General features: G+C 42.1%; 1 protein-coding gene across 3 annotated transcripts in view; it reads right to left on the bottom strand.

The window, feature by feature from the left end:
* Positions 1-14,690, bottom strand: part of LY75 (lymphocyte antigen 75) — a 137,995-nt gene extending 123,305 nt beyond the window's left edge. For 2 of the 3 annotated variants that reach the window (XM_047085054.1, XM_047085052.1), the window contains exons 1-3: positions 14,527-14,687; positions 8,515-8,886; positions 2,268-2,438 (exon numbers count right to left, since the gene is read on the bottom strand). In XM_047085054.1, the coding sequence (XP_046941010.1) occupies positions 2,268-2,438; positions 8,515-8,886; positions 14,527-14,620 (637 nt within the window). In that variant the 5' untranslated portion in view covers positions 14,621-14,687. Of the gene's footprint in view, positions 1-2,267; positions 2,439-8,514; positions 8,887-14,526 lie in introns of all 3 variants that reach the window. The other variant, XM_047085053.1, reaches the window with a different exon arrangement.
* Positions 14,691-16,211: the final 1,521 nt, after the last annotated feature.

Genomic DNA, 16,211 nt, shown 5'->3' with positions numbered 1-16,211 from the left:
TCTGGGGGTTTTGCAAAGAGCCTCCCATCATCAGTCACATATCACATGTTAGACTCATGGCCTTTCAAGCTGGAAGGGCCCTCCTAGGTCATCTTGTCTAATGCTCTCATTTCACAGATGGGAACAAAGATCTAGAGGTGCTTGTGGCAGAGCTGTGATCAGAGCACTGGTCTCTAAATCTACTCTTGTTGATCTTTTGAACAGCATACGCGGCTTCTTCAGTCACTTTTGAATGGCCTAAATAGCAATATAGGTGGTTGTGACATTTGGTGAAAACAAAATAGGTAGATTTGCAAGTACATCGCCTCAAGTCTCCTTATTACCACTGGAGCCCTATGCCTTAAATCCGGAAGCTTCCGGGGGATGGCAGTATGTCTGCTATAAAATATAATCTACATGGTTTAGGAATCCTCAGCTTTGAGAAACTCACAGTCTTACTTCGTCCCTAAAAAGAACTCTGAGAGGTATATGAATGCATTAATACCTCCCATTCTCACCCCACCACCCAAAGGAAGCTACAGACACTGATACTCATAACAGTCAAGGAAGCAAGGTGGAGTGGAATAAGTATGTGGGGAATGAGTGTCAGGAATCCTGGAATCTCCACCAGACTCCATATGAATGTGGTCTGATCCTGACAGACCATGTCATCAATCTGGGTCTGCCGCCCCTCACCTGAGAATTGAGGGATTGCACTGGATAACCTCTACGCTCCCTTTCACACCTAAAATTTCTGATCCAGACTATAATGAGGTTTAAATGAAATCAGTGCCTAGTTGACCAAACTCTGCCTCATATCAGTTATAGTTGAAGCAAACATCAGCGTTTATCTTTTAGTAGGTTCTGGGTGTTGAAAAGCCTATGCCTCTACCTGGAATAGTAATTCTCAAAGTGTGGTCCTCAGACCAGTATCCTCTGGGAACTCATTGAACTGTGAATTCTTGGGCCCCACTCCAAAGCTACCAAATTATAATTTCCGAAGATGGGCTCCAGAAATCTTTGTTCTAACAAACTTTCCAAGTGATTCTGCTGCAGAACCATTTTCTCAGTATAACCTCTTCTAGTTGCTTAGAACCCTTCATTTTGAAGCTCAGCTTCCTTAAAGAGGAATCAGCATTACTAATACCAGTAGACTGGCTACTGAATGAGGCATGATATAGTATAGTTATTTGGGTCAAGGAATTCAGAACTGGGTTTCCTAGATTTGAATCCTAGTTCTGAAATGTATTTGTTATGTGACCCTAGGCAAGTGCTGTAATTCCCCTGTGCCTCACTTTGGTCATCTGTGAAATGGGGATAAATAGTGGTGCCTACCTTATAAGGTTGTGTGAAGATTGAATGAGTTGATATAGTTTGAGTGCTTAGAATGTTATCTGACACTTGGTAAGGCCCTAAAAGCATTAACTATTATTACCTAGGTCTAGAGATTTTTCCTTTCTCTTTGTTATACATTCTTCCAAACTACTGACCACTTAAAAATATTTCTGGGGCACTTATCACATGTCAGGTATTGTGATCACCTGTACCTCTCACCTGACTGGTGATAAAATATGTCTCAGTTATATGCCAGATAATGAATCAACTGCTACTTTGGTCTCTCTCTCTTTCTAAAGAATAGTAAACTCTTTAGCATGTCCTGAATAGTTTGCTTCTAGTAAGAAGCAATTAGAAAAAATGCTCTGCTCAACACACACAAATAGCAGAAGGAACAGTGTCACCAATTTTGAGAGGGCCAGGGATATGGGTCTCTTTTGTCCCCTACTCTCTACTTCAGGCCATAAATATACTTAAGTGTCTATCATCCTAAGAGTGTTTCTTTAACCTATCTACCCCACAAACCACCATCTTTGCTCTTTTTCTATTTCATAAACCTTAAGAAGCTTTCTCTCTTATTCATGCCTGTCCACTATAACTTAGCTCCTATGACCAATGGTCTTTTGAAACTGCTCTAATGAAGGTCAGCAGCAATTTCCTAACTGCTCATGCTTTTTCCACTTCCTATTCCTGAGGTATCTATGCTGCAGACACTCCCTCCTTCTTTGTCTTCCATGATACCATCCTGTCTTGGTTCTATTCTTGGCCTACTCCTAAAAGCAAGCTCATAGCTACACATTATTTCCCTCTTCCCTCAAATATATATTTTTTCTCTAGGATAATATTTGTTGCAGTCATTTGTGAGTCATCTTGGACTCTTCTTTGTCCCTTTTGCTTCACAGAAATGGTATCCATTGTCTCTCTCTATATAAAGCCTGTTAGCCCATACATACCTGGTATTAAGCAGATGCCCCACTTTTGATCATACTCATAATTTAAGGTGGTTGCACACCATGGCCCACCATGATTTTCATCACGAATGCACTCATGATGCCAGGTCCCATTAACTAAGAATGGAAATTCACAAGGTCTTCCATAGGAGTTCCCATCTCTGGTATATATCTCTGTGGTGTGGGGAGGAAGGAAAGGAAAGTTAAAAACTGGACAATCACCTTCATTTAACTAATTCCTAAATTTTCTGTGAAAGAAAGATTGTTGTTTGAGCTTAAGAGAATACACTATCAGGGTGCCTGGGTAGCTCAGTGAATTAAGCATTCGACTCTTGATATTGGCTCAGGTCGTGATCTCGCAGTTGTGAGACTGAGCTCAAGCCTGGCATCGGGCTCTGTGCTGAACACGGAGGTTGCTTGGTATTCTCTCTCTCCCTCTCTCTCTGCCTCTCCCCTGTTTGTGTTCTCTCTCTCTCTCAAAATAAATAAACTTAAAAAAACAAATAATAAAAAAAGAGAATACAGTATCTAAGTAGGTTGCACAGTGTGGAAATTCAGAGCATGGAAGCTGACTGGTCAGATCTGTACTTGAATGCTGGCTCCCCCACTGACTGACTGTGCGGCTGTAGCAAGCTCTCTAATTTCTATTAGCCTAAGTTTCTGTATCTGCAAACTAGGAATAATAGTATCTAGCTAATAGGTTTATTCAAGAGGATTCAATGAGATAATCCATGTAAAGCATCATTTATTATGGTGTGATAAAGAGCTAAATGATCCTGGCTTGATCCTGCAGGGATCAACTGATTACCATGGGTGGAAGACTACTTCACCAGAAGGGGATCTCTGCCTGAGACTAAATTTACATTTTAAATTATTTTATTTAGTAAGAGTGGGGCCAGAAAAATACCTTGGAGTCACTGAGGGTGGGTGTGGACTTTGGAACCAGGTGTAGTTAGGCAGATGGACGCATAGCCCCATTGCTCACAGACTGGTGGTAGAACTGAGGCTGTGGGTTTTGAGGAAGTGGGAGAAAGAACAGCTGGATCTCTGAGATGGTTCTTGGAGAAGAGCGGGACATGGTAATTCATGTTATAAAAGAAGAACCAGCTTCATCTGGGAAGTCATGGGACTGGCTGGTGGCCAGAGAGGTATTAGTACCAGGTTTTCATTTTGTTTTATTTAAATTCAAGCTAGTTGTCATACAGAGGAGTCTTGGCTTCAGGAGTAGAACCCAGTGATTCATCCCTTACATATGACACTCAGTGCTCATCCTAAAAAGTGCCCTCCTTAATGCCCCTCACCCATCTCCCCTACAGCAACCCTCACTTTGTTTTCTGTATTTAAGAGTCTCTTATGGTTTGCCTCCTTCTCTGTTTTTATCTTATTTTTCCTTCCCTTCCCCTATGTTCATCTGTTGAGTTTCATTTTAATAATTTGCCCTGGTGCATGGATAAAAACTAAAAAATTATTCCAACCACAAATATGCCTGGAAATACTAAAGAAAGTGCTCAATATTTATGTGGATAACAGTTCTCTTGGAAAGGGGCTTTTATAGAACAGCTAGCTATGTAATTATTTTGGTCACCTTTTTCCATACCCTTAATTTGTTTAAAACCAAGGTCATTATCAGATCAAATAGTGGCTATTAGGTAAAGCATAATAGTCAGATCTTATCACCCTTTACCAGGCTATTAGGGTCCATCAAAATGTCTCACAGATTTGCTTAAAAGTGTACTTAAGATAGTATTTGATTCCACGTCCTTTATCATTCTCAAATATTCAGTTAACTGAAGTATGAGACTTGATTGATCCTGAGAAACTTAACAGGAACCCATGGGGGAGGGGAAGGAAAAAAAAAAAAAAAAGAGGTTAGAGTGGGAGAGAGCCAAAGCATAAGAGACTGTTAAAAACTGAGAACAAACTGAGGGTTGATGGGGGTGGGAGGGAGGGGAGGGTGGGTGATGGGTATTGAGGAGGGCACCTTTTGGGATGAGCACTGGGTGTTGTATGGAAACCAATTTGTCAATAAATTTCATATATATATAAAAAAAAATTGCCATGTTAATTTTCATTTTAGGTGATTTTTATGTAACATGCAATTATAAATATGCTTGTAATAAAATGGTTAAATTCTATATTTAAAAAAAAAAAAACAGTTTAGAATATATTAAGCAGTAGTACAGCAAAAAGTAAGAATAATCCAGACGCTTTTATTTACAATCTTTTAAGGGACACTGGTTTTATTTTCCTCTGACATATAAATGATTTTGGACAGGATATTTCTGTTAAAGAGTAATTTGGCCTTACATTTTATAATAAATTTGCTGATTACCTGTGTTCTATTTTTAATGATACCAAAGCTCCCAATAGTTCATGACAATTTCTCTTCCAACATTATAGTACTTAAAAGGAGTCCCTGAACACAGCAACTATTACTTGTAGAACCCTCAGTTTCTTCCTTTTTAAAAAGTCTTGTGTTTCTGTAATACAGAGTGCTTTCACATACATTTCTTTTACTTGCTTTTTACCATAAACCTATGAGATCTATAGGGCATGTATTACACTTTTTTTGTGAAATCTCCATTTTTTGCAATGTAGTTAAATAAAACATTCACTAAACTGTAAGTGACAAGGATGGGAACTGGCTCTCTCATTAGAGTCCTTGACATGTTAAGCACAACTTGTGACTTTAACGGCTGCCTTCTCAGGTTTCAAGTTCTGTTTCATAGCTTAAAGCTGGGTTTCAATTAAAAAACTCTCCTATTCACAATATCGTTTGAAGAATGATAAGGATATAGCAACCACCACATCAGTAGCAGCTAACTTACGCTAAATGTTCACAAAGAGGTTTATTCTCACACATTTTTCACTGCTGCTGGACCTCTTAAATCCTATGGGTTTCCCTAGAGAGATAGCCTTTTCCTGAGAAGAATCTTCTCTGAATGTGTGAATTTATGATGATCGCACTCTCAAAACAACAGCTTATTCTGAAATAGGTACAAATTGGTGAGTTGAATCACTTACATGGAAAACTAACATTAATTTCTTCTGCAACATGAGGCAAAATAGCTTCAATGGTTAAAGAGGTTGGCAGGCTCGCAAGAGTTGTTCAAAATTCAGACAGTTCTCCACTAAATTCAATTTCCTCTGGATTCACCAAATATTCAAAATTTGAAGGCTGCTAGTGAGCTCAAGATATCTTAATGATATACACGTTTATCTGGAGGCTGATCAAAGGCAATTCATTCATAAAGTTTATACAACTAAAGTTTTCTCTGAGATGAACATGACTCACACGGGATGGGGGTTGGAGGAAGGCAACCCAGGAAACAATGACAAATAATTTTTCTCATATTATAAGTAAAAACATTTATATTGCAAATACAAGGGAGAAATAAAAAAGCTATATTTGGGGAATTCAATTATGGTGTTGAGCACTGCTTTGCTGTAACAAGTTTGGGTAACCTTGGACTTCACTCTATTGGGACTCTTAAGTCTTATCTTTCTTATCTCTAGACAGCTAGCTAGACAAAAGGCAGGGCAGAGACCAATATGCAGAGTCTGACAGAGTAGTGCCAGAGAAAGCCCTTAACTTAAGACAGTAGTCTCTAATCTAAGAGCAGGAAGGGACTACATAAATTTAAAAGAGTAAAACTGCCAGGACTTAATATGTGATTAATTTAGTAAGAGAGGAAAGCAGGACAATTCCAGGGTGACTTGTAGATTCCTGACACACACGACTTGGATGGTACCAATCATCTGGAAAGGAATAGAAAAGAGGAGGTAGGTTTGACCCTGGCTTCTGTCCAGATTAAAACTTGAGGTGTGTGCTGATGAGTCAGAACTATGAGAGCCTTTTCTCAGAAATCTCTAAAGTTCTTATTTGAAAATCCAGTGTTCCAAATATTGTATTTGGTAAGGTCAAGAAACACTTTGTGCCTGTGGGCACTGCTTAGTTCTTTCTGGGTTGGTACCCCAAGTGGGTTCTTAAACTTTTTTTGTGCTCCTGATAACTTTGGCAGCTATATGAAATGCACAGGTGCCCTTCTCAGAAGAATATTACAAATGCATAAAATAAACCCCATAGGATTACAAAGAAAATCAGTTAGACTGAAATTAAGGTCTTGGGGTACTTAAGGAATTTACGATTACAACTACATCCCTCAAAAGAATCAGGAGCAGGAGACAGAAAGAGCCCTGCCGAGAAAATAATACTGTCTGATCTTTGAACAAATTCGATGAAACAAGTCAAATCCAGTTCAAAAGGCATTTTGTGTCATTCCATGTTTTCTCTTAGTTGCCAAACTGGAGAAACGCTTTCAAAGTACAAAATTTAAACTTGCCATTAAGTGGTATCCAAATAGCAATTGCTTTTTTTTTTTTTTTAACGTTTATTTACTTTTGAGACAGAGAGAGACAGAGCATGAATGGGGGGAGGGTCAGAGAGAGAGGGAGACACAGAATCCGAAGCAGGCTCCAGGCTCCGAGCTGTCAGCACAGAGCCCGACGCGGGGCTCGAACTCATGAACCACGAGATCATAACCTAAGCCAAAGTCGGACACTTAACCAACTGAGCCACCCAGGCGCCCCTAGCAATTGCTTTTTAATGTTAGGAGGAAGCTGGCTAGCAAAAACAGACTTGTTCAATGACTCAAGGATCGAGGATTAAAAAAAGGAAAACCCCATATCTAATTCTCCAATATTTTCCCGTTAATAGCAGAACCTGACATCTCAGAAGCAGATGCATCTTCAGTAGGAAATAGAAATAGGTTACCACAGGAGAAAAATTTGTGTGTGTTATGGGAAGGACAGAAAGCCAAATTTAGCTTAAGTGAGATTTAAGAGAAATGAAAAATCCCTATGAAGCTGTATAAATTTACAAAGAAGAGCAAAGGTGAGATAAGGGTTAAGCCTTAGATAAGATAATTAAATATATATTTATATATAAACATTTGATGTAATTCAGAACAAGATGATGAAAAAGATTTGCTTGGGTGATACCAAATTACATTTAGAGGTTTAAAAAAAATAAATCTACTCCTTCTGACTTGGAAAGTTGTTATAATCCAGTTTCTAGATACAGAACAAAGTTCATGATCAGCTATGTTCATAGGCAATATTCATATACAGTTGACCTTCCAATAACATGGGTTTGAACTGCACAGGTCCGCTTATATGTGGATTTTTTTCTGATAAATATGGTACAGTACTGTAAATGTATTTCTATTCCTTATGATTTTCTTTTCTTTTTTTTAGTTTATTTACTTATTTTGAGAGAGAGAAAAAGAGAGAGCATGAGTGGGGAAGGGGCTGAGAGTGAAGGAGAGAGAGAATCCGAAGCAGGCTCCGACTTGGGGCTGGATGTCACCAACTGTGAGATGATGACCTGAGCCAAAATCAAGAGTCAGATGCTTAACTGACTGAGCCACCGAAGCACCCCTCTTTATTATTTTCTTAATAGCATTTTCTTTCCTCTAGCTTACTTTATTGTAAGAATACATTATGTAATACATATACAAAATACGTGTTAACTGTTTATGTTGTTGGTAGGCTTCCAGTCAACAATAGGTTATTAGTAGTTAAGTTTGGGTGAGTCAAATTTTCAATTGCACGGGGGTCAGTGCTCTTAACCCCCACATTGTTCAAGGGTGAACTGTATTTATTTTTGAAAGCAATTGAGAAAAAGTCCACTCTTAAAATGCTGAATCATAAACACAAACATTAAAGTGTGACCGCCATGCCAAAAATAGAAATAAACTCACTCACACGAGGTCTTTAAGTTTTTCCATTACATAAAAGTCTGCCAAGGAGAAATACATTTTCTTTTTTCTTTCTTTTCTTTTCTTTTTCTTTCTTCTTTTTTAACTTATAAAAAGTTTGATTTTACTAGGTCATTTGAATTTTATCCTGTATGAAGAATTTCCTGTTACTCTACCATTTCTTTCCCTCTGGAGTTCAGAATGTAATCATAGGAAATACATATACTCAAGCATCAGAGAGATTTCAGATCCTAGGTTTACTACAGAGTGACTGTGTGACCTCTGACGAGGTACCTAACCTCTTCTGTAAAATAGGAAAAACAGCACCAACCTCACATGGGTAGCCCAATGTTACTGCACTGTGCCTGAAACTGAATGCTAGCTCACTGCCCTTACCAACGCATGACTTTATTTGTGATCAGTTGTGCAGGTTCAATGTCACATTTACCAAACCCAACAGCAAATGACTAAAGTCCCTCTCCAATACTCACCATGGTAAGGCTGGTCACAGAGGTTTTCCTCTGTGCCTCCTTTCTTCCAGACGTCAGATGAATTTGTACTTGCTATAGCATGTCCATTCTTCAGAGCCAATCTGTACTGGGCAGCTCCGTACAAAGAGTAGTGCTCACATTTCCACCACAGCATGGCACTGGAGTCACAGCTGAACATTCTCAAGGAGTCTGTAGGTTTAGTAATATCTAGCCCCAGGCACTTCTGGGATTGCAAATGAAAGAGGCGATGCTGGGACACCCACTTCCATAACATGTCCCTACTTCCATCACAGTCCGTTGCTATTATCCAGTCATTTAGTGGCTTGATGCACTTGCCCATGTTTTCATTGACAACGGTGAATGGATCATTGCCTGAGTCAAGACAGACAGTTAAAGAAGACATTTCAGGATTTTGAACTGTGTGGTTAGTGTGCCTTGGCCCCTGCTTGCTGAGGGGAGTCTGAGCACTCCGGGATTACTCCCACCCTCCAACATCTATATACTGCAATGCACTTACACAAGGTCAGAGGACAGTGGTAGTCAGAGAGGCAGTATAGTGTGGATTAAGAGCATAAGCCAGTCTGCCTAGGTTCATAGTCTGCCTCTGCTACTTATTACCCATGTGATCAGGGCAAGTTATCTAACCACTATGCCTCAGTTTCCTCCTTTGTAAAATAGTACTTCCATATGGTAGATATTAGGTTAAAATGAGGTTATACAGGTAAAGCACTTAGAATGGTATGTATATTTTTATTGTTGTTCCGTGAAATATCTGCCCCCCCCTTATTTAATGAGATGAAGAAACTCCTTCGTTTTCATCTTCCTTAGAGAGGTGGTCTACGATCAATGAAAAGTATCCTGAACCTATTCAGGACCACAGTTCTGTCTTGCTTATATTAGCTACTATGGCAGGGTAAATTATTACATGGCATGAACGTGTCTCAGAGGAGATGGAGAGACTTCTGAGGGGGCAGAAGTAGAATAGTGGGGTAAACGGATGAGAGGAAATGAAGATCTGGATTCTGAGGGTAGGAGGGACTGTGATCAGCTCTACCTTAGCACCCACAGGAACGTGATGAGAAGCCGTGGAGAGGGGTCGGGAGAGTGCTGACTGTGTGGATCACCTACAGAGGCTGAGGCTGAGCCTGAGCTCCAGAAATCACCTGGGATTCAGAATTCAACAGTCAGGAGGTTTGGACAGTGGGAAACTCCAAAGTGATGAGCATAAGCTGAAGGCGAACGAAGGGACCTCCCTGAACGCTTCCCTGCCACTTTTGCATAAGTTGGGGAAGACCTGAGTAATGACAAAAACTGAAGTTCTGCTAACTTGGTGGAATGGGAGCTCAGAATAAAATTTAATCTGATTCTATGAAAATAAAGTAATGCATGGTTTCTTGCACACCTGAGCTTGTGGAACAGGATTCACATCTGTTACAACAACTTACAGTTGAACAATTTGGCCAGTGCTTTAGAAAGAAAAATTTTTTGAAGTTATAGCACAAAAGTTCATGTTGCTGAGAGGAAAGCTGAAAGACAGTTAAACAGTCATTGTCAGTGAACCAAAGGGTTCAGCAGAAGGACCTGTAAATTTTTAGTTCCCAAAAGGCACTTTCATTTTGATGCCAGCTTCACAACCATTGATTTTACTAACGCTACATACCTTTTCTGATAATAATTCACAGGCTTTCAGAGTTAAAAATTCTTATACGAAGGACTTGAGGGGAAATTTCACCATATAAATAATAACTATACCATTAAGTCAAATCTCAGCTTGAACTTCGAACAGAATTTTTTGCTTTAAATAGCAGCAGCAGCAACAAGAATAGGAACAACTACAAAATCCTGTAAAACTTTAAGTTACTTCTGCTTTCAACTCTGTATTTTAAAATATTACGTAAGGCTGCAGCTAGGTGTCTTGGTCATAGCAACTTCCATCCCTCACCCTTCCTTCTTGGACATTTCTCTGCCATTCTCTGCTTTATGGACACCATTTGGGAGGATAGTTAACAAAAAGAGGAAAACATACTGTCTTAGAAGATTATCGCTCACAATTTCTCCAGTGTGCTTCTCCTACATATTCAATACCGACACAGACCCATGAGGTACTTTTTTCCCAAACTATTCTCTCACTTCTCCAAGATAAATCTCATATTCCAAAGTATCAGGAGTTACTGGAGAAAAAAAAGAAGTCTGCTTCTACAGGAGAATAGGCTGCCACCTCCCTTGCTGGAACATTTCCCTCTGTTGCCCTGTGGTCTCACTGCCTTCTTTCGTGGGCACTCTGCTCTTGTGCCCTTTGATCCCAGATAGATGAGCTGGGCCAGCAGGAGTTTTGCTATCTTTGCAGTGTTTCAAAGTTCTTTCAAGTTGCCTTTGCAGAATCCAATAGATTAGCTATAGCTTTTAGTATAGTGGCACAAGCAGTGGAATACGAGTTAGGGGTGCTAGGTTGAAGACCTACCTCCACTACCAGTTAGCTGGTAGAGATGTTGGGGAAGTCACTTAATCTCCCCAGGGTCTTCGTATCTCCAAATGTAGATGAAAGCAGAGAAGTTTAAGATACCTTAGCCACTTTCAGTACTAATATCCTATGCTTCCACAAGTTTTCCTAGCCTTTCAGGTTTTACTGGTCTTTGCCAAGTTCATTGTGTATTGTTCTTAAACAGATGTCCACAACTTTATTATGTCATGCTAATGCTAGTAGCATTTTAGGTCATCCTAATCCCATTAGCATCAGGTATGTGCACTTAGGTAACAGTGATGCTTTATAAATACTCTTTGGAAGTGAAAAAAAAAATTACCCTTTCCCATTTACTGTATGTTTTACTTCTGGGACACCCATAGACTGAAGAAGTTTGTAGGAACTCTGAAAGACTACAGGAGAGGTATGGAATGGCATGGAAAAGCTATGTAAAAGAGGAGTTGCCAAGCTTCTTACCTAATTGTAACATCTATGATCATAAATACTTGCCTCATTTTAAATCTGTCTTTTAACTATTTACAATCAATGTTTGACATCCATAGTGTTCCCTTAGCACATACATTAATTATTGATATGATTTAAGGAAACTTGCCATTAGCCTTCATACATAATGTATGTGTAAGCATTCATACATAATATATAAGGTAGGGAGAGTCGTCTTTTTATGATGTTTCCCCATATCATTCCTTACCCTTCGCAGAAGCAGTTCAGTCTGCCTCAGTCTTGTGACCCTATCAGGATGGTAGAGAGAGCTGAAGGGTGGGAAGGACTGAGGAAGTGTGAAAATAATTCCTTATTTATAAAATGTGTTAAATAAGGGTAAATAAAATATTTCAGAAATATATTACACTTTGAAAAGGTAATTACACAGCAACTTATAAAAGATTCTTTATTGACAACCTTATGTTGCATCTTATTTACGTTATCTTATAATATATCCTAAATGGAATTTTAATGTTTACTTCCACATACAATATTTGGGCAAGTCTAAAAGGCAGAGGTTGATGAAAATAAGCCTCATCATCCCTAGTAGCATTTTTATATGCTCCATTTCATAGAAATATTCTAGTGGTATCTGAGAGGAAATGGCTAAGTAGTATTATCATATATTGAAAACGAGTTTTTAGTATTCCACATTCATCAAAGGAAAACTATCTCCTATTGCCTAATCATTAGGTAATTCTTGTCTTACCTAAACAAAAGAGGTCTGCACATTCCAAAGAGAAGTTGGACATCAACATTTTATAATCACAGACAAATGGAGACGGAGAGAGAGGCAAGAAGGATGAAGATTGCAGTATTTTTAGTTTCAGGGGAACTTCTAGAGCCCACAGTGTTAAGAATTTCATGGAGTCACCACCATGTACACAGATCATACATGTGGAGTAGGAAAGAATCAGAAGTTTGGGTTTGTCAGTTCAAAAACAGGTCCTGAAGTGACCTTGGGTCCATGACAATCTACTAGGAGTCAGGAAGTCATGGCATTCAGATTGGGTGTTATGGGCTGGTGAGAACCTCAGGAGTCCTAGAAGGATTGGTTTACTTCAAGCTATTAGCTCTCCCAGGAGGCCAAAAAGTAAACCAAGCAATTGGGATTTCCCCAAGGGTACAGAGCAACTACTAGGTTTTGAAATTAGGTGTTTCAGCACCTGAGCAACACAGGCCTCCTGCACAAACCTAACGGCATACATGTGACAGAGTGCATGCCATTACCAGCATCGTGAAGCTGACACACTGCCAAACAAATTACTCAAATGGCTAGGGTTTCAAAATTCCAGTGCTTCCCTTAATGGGACCACAAGTCTGGTCTGAGGGTGTAGGAAACAGACCAGAGCAGCTACTAAGGGTGAAGAAGGATTCAGGAAATCAAATACCTGTCAGGACCTAGTGCAGGAAGAATGGCGTTAAGCTGATGCTCTTTGCTTTGGGGTGATGAGAAAGGCCAGGGATTGCAGAGATTGCAAAAATTAAGGAAATCTTGAGTTCTGTGGGGGAGACAAAAACAGATAAGACTAAAGCAGAAGTAGATGGAAACCAAGTCTTCGGTGACAGAAAGGTCAGGGTGTTTTGACTGTGGTTAGTTGTGGCAGTGAAATATTTCTACCTGGATTGTGGGCAGGTGGAATAGAATTCTCACAGCCAGTAGAGGACTTTTGGCAGTTTCCAACAGGGAGGGTCAAAGGAGAATGGAGAAGTGTGAATCAGATCAGCATTCACTAAAAGGTCCTTGTTGTAGATAGGGTGATGTCACTCACACTCTGGGAAGCTTCTTCACATCACGCTCTGTAAAAAGTCTAAATCTGGCAGTAACTTAGTTTAGCTCTTACAGGAAAATAAGAACCACAAGCAGCCTACGGTTTTCAAAAAAGTTCTTACCCATCTTTTACTTCCTCATACAGGAAAAGTGAACAGAAGTGGTAGGTGGTGACGGCCCACTGACCACTGGCTATGCAGCCCGACTAAGAAAGTCCTCGGGGGCATCTTTTGCCAAGGCAAAAAGAAAGTAAAAGCAAACTCCGATTGCTGCCAGGGGGCATGGTGAGGCTGGCACTACCCAGAGCATCAGCGAAGGGAGTCTATTCCTGGTCCCGCTTCCGCAGTTAGAGGCAGGAAGGTCTCTGGACAAGCCACCTGCGCTTCAACGTGGGACCATCAGCCTCGCAGGGGTGTTTTGGAGCTGATAAGGCAGTTAGGGGAAAAGATCGCCGCTCAAGGCTTTAGGGGAGGGCATCATAAAGAAGTTATGATCATTGTCACTTTAATTTTTTTTTTCAACGTTTATTTATTTTTGGGACAGAGAGAGACAGAGCATGAACGGGGGAGGGGCAGAGAGAGAGGGAGACACAGAATCGGAAACAGGCTCCAGGCTCCGAGCCATCAGCCCAGAGCCTGACGCGGGGCTCGAACTCACGGACCGCGAGATCGTGACCTGGCTGAAGTCGGACGCTTAACCGACTGCGCCACCCAGGCGCCCCGATCATTGTCACTTTAGAAGACATGGCTTAACCTGACTTCCTTTTGGACGTGCACGTTGGCGGACGTGCAGCTAAGTTGGGGCATCATTAATCATTCTGGGCGCTATGGGTAGAAAGTTCCTCTAGACACTGAGTGGCCAAGGTGACCAGGAGGCGAAGGAGGGGCGAGACCCGCTGGATGGGGTGTGGGGGTTGCTGAAGAGCCCTTTACTCTAAGGAGGCAAGATTTTGGAGGCTTCAGGACGAGGAAGGGGCGGAGGACCGGCACAGAAAAGGTCATGCGCCTTCCCTAAGGTGGACTGTTCTCTCTCAGCACCAGAAAGGCCCTGCCCCCCTCCCCCCCCGCCGCCACCCCTCCATCCTCCAGGCGCCCGAGGGCCAGGGAGCTCCTCCTACCCCAGAATTCCCCTTCGGCTCACATGTTCGGCTCCAGACCCCCGAGGAAAGCAGAGGTGACGAGACCCGGGGCGCCGCCCTAACCCCAACCGAGGAAAGTCGGCAGACCTGACAACTTCGAGGGCCCTAGTCGCTGCCGACCTGGCCGCCCGCGGTTACCTGCGCGGCCTGAGGGCTCCGCCAGTCCGCAGCACCTGAGAAGTAGCAAGAGTAGCCCCGCCGCGCGGCGAAGGGTCGCCCAGCGCGTCCTCATCCTGAGCTGGCCCCAGCAGTCCAACCGGGTCCTCGGGCGCACGCGGGACCCACCCCTCCCGCTGCGCCCAGCGGGCCGGGCCGGCGCTTTTGCCTAGAGCCTCCGGGGAATCCCGGCCCCGCCCCCTCCGCCCTCGGCCAATCAGGCGGGGTGGGGCGGGGCAAGTGAGTGGACTCTTTGGCGGGAAGATGAAGTTACGCGCACCTTCTAGAGGACCGACCCGCCGGGAGACGGGAAGTGAGCGCGGAGCTAGACTGCAGAGTGTCGCTCCGACTACCAGGCTTGGGGGTCCTGGCCCCCACTCTTCTTCAGTAAAGTTGAGGAGACGCGGCAGTTGCCGGGACTTGGCAACTTCCTGGTGTGTGGGTTGGGTTCGTTTAGGACTTTGTTCTCTGCCTAGCGCACCTGTCTGGGAGGACCTCTTGACTGCGGGCTAGGCTGGAGAGGCACCCACATCCTCTCATACCCCAAAGGCGGAAGTCTGCACCCGTAGTGTTGCTGCTGCTATCAAGCCAAGGAATTCAGGTGTCCTTAGTTGCGTCTTGTGTTTTCGGATAGTGCAAACAAAGGCAAGGTAATCGCACTCTGCAGTTTCACCCGCAATTGTTAAAGAATGAAAAAGCAAGAGCTATTTGAGTGAACCTACAATCAATACTTTCAACGATTTAGGCCTTATAACCATCTGACCTTTGCAAGTAAGCTCTTCTCTTAAAAATTAATAATAATAATCCAGTGGAAATGGGAAGTGTGCACCCCAAACCAGCAATGTGAGAATAATATTTATCCTCTCCCTGTGGGAACTGCAATCATTATAAATAGGCTGACCTAAGTTGCCTGGATGTGAATGTCCTATATTCTTAAACCCCATAAAAGCACATGGTGTGTACCCAGAAACACCTTCATTCCTGTCCTCTGAGAGTGAATGCTTCCAGGAGGAGAAGACCATCTAGGTTGCCTCTCCTGATTCTAACTGCCAAGGCTTTGCTGATGACTCCTAACCTTGACTCTGGTCTCTCCCCAGACTTGGGGCCTTCAGTTCAGTAAATATATTAAGCACTTGCTATTATGGGGAGGGGCTCCTCCCAGGATAAGATAAAGAGACAACATCCCTGCGGGCTCAAGCTTACTGAGTACTAGGGGAGACTGAGGCACACACAGTTAACTTAGGGCAGAATGAATGGGGAGACTGGACAAAGCTTCAAGGAAGACAGCACCTTAACCTGGGTCTTGGGTAGTGGGTAGGAATTTGACCATGCATAGCTGGTTGGAGAAAAATAGTAACAGAATGGCAGGAAAATTGCAAAGCAGGGGCAGAGGACAGCAGTCCAGTATGACTGCCCTTCTGGGTGCGCGCGCGCATGTGTGTGTGTGTGTGTGTGTGTGTGTGTGTGTGTGTGTGTTAAAAGTAGTTGTGGCAGAGGCCTAAGTGAAAAATGACAGCAGAGAAGTAACTTGTGGAAGTTTCGTGAAGTGCCTTGAATATGTCAAAGACTTTGACTTGATTCTCTAGAACTGGGCAATGGAAAGTTCTGAGTAAGACTATCTGCTACTGCCCTGATTCCGTCTGCATTTGTGGTTGCTTGCCTTTCTG

Source organism: Lynx rufus, unplaced genomic scaffold, assembly GCF_022079265.1.
Source record: "Lynx rufus isolate CCGP_SWC_20201006 ecotype Redwood Valley unplaced genomic scaffold, mLynRuf1.p SCAF_2, whole genome shotgun sequence".
Lineage (NCBI taxonomy): Eukaryota > Metazoa > Chordata > Mammalia > Carnivora > Felidae > Lynx > Lynx rufus.
The sequence above is the reverse complement of the archived record's forward strand: the minus strand, read 5'-3'. Positions and strand labels throughout refer to the sequence as shown.